This window comes from Pygoscelis adeliae, unplaced genomic scaffold (assembly GCF_000699105.1).
Source record: "Pygoscelis adeliae isolate BGI_AS28 unplaced genomic scaffold, ASM69910v1 Scaffold422, whole genome shotgun sequence".
Classification (NCBI taxonomy): domain Eukaryota; kingdom Metazoa; phylum Chordata; class Aves; order Sphenisciformes; family Spheniscidae; genus Pygoscelis; species Pygoscelis adeliae.
Window position 1 is genome coordinate 222,553 of NW_008824188.1, and position 418 is coordinate 222,970.

General features: G+C 65.1%; 1 protein-coding gene across 1 annotated transcript in view; it reads left to right on the forward strand.

Annotated features, from left to right (window-relative positions):
* Window positions 1–86, forward strand: part of ZDHHC18 (zinc finger, DHHC-type containing 18) — an 11,763-nt gene extending 11,677 nt beyond the window's left edge. Inside the window, exon 9 of the mRNA XM_009334670.1 lies at window positions 73–86. Coding sequence (XP_009332945.1) covers window positions 73–86 — 14 coding nt within the window. The remainder of the gene's footprint in view (window positions 1–72) is intronic.
* Window positions 87–418: the final 332 nt, after the last annotated feature.

Here is a 418-nt window from a genome sequence, read left to right on the forward strand (position 1 = left end):
CCGACAGAGCCTGCCGGTGGCTCCCCGTAACCCCCAGCCTTACCCCCCGTGAAAGGTGTCTCCCTCCCGTAGATGCTGGAAGATAGCGGTTAGCATTCCAGCGGGCTTTCGAAACGAGCAGGCTTCGTGCCAGCGCATTTACAGCCGAGCGGGTGGCGTTACATGCCCGACCCCACCAGCCCCTCTCCGAGCCGTGGCCATGTGTCAGAGGACTCTCCTCTGCGGACGGGAGTTAGCGCCCGGTCAGAGTTTACCCTTGCAAAACCCCCTCCGGCCAGCTCCCCCTTCCCTGTTCTGTCTTAGCACGGCTCTAGTCTTAGGGGAAGGAGTTCAAGCCCCGCAGGACCTTGACCAGCCACCTCTGCGGCCGGCGTTGCCGGAGGCTGCAGCACAGGCTGGGGGGCTCCGCACCCGGGCC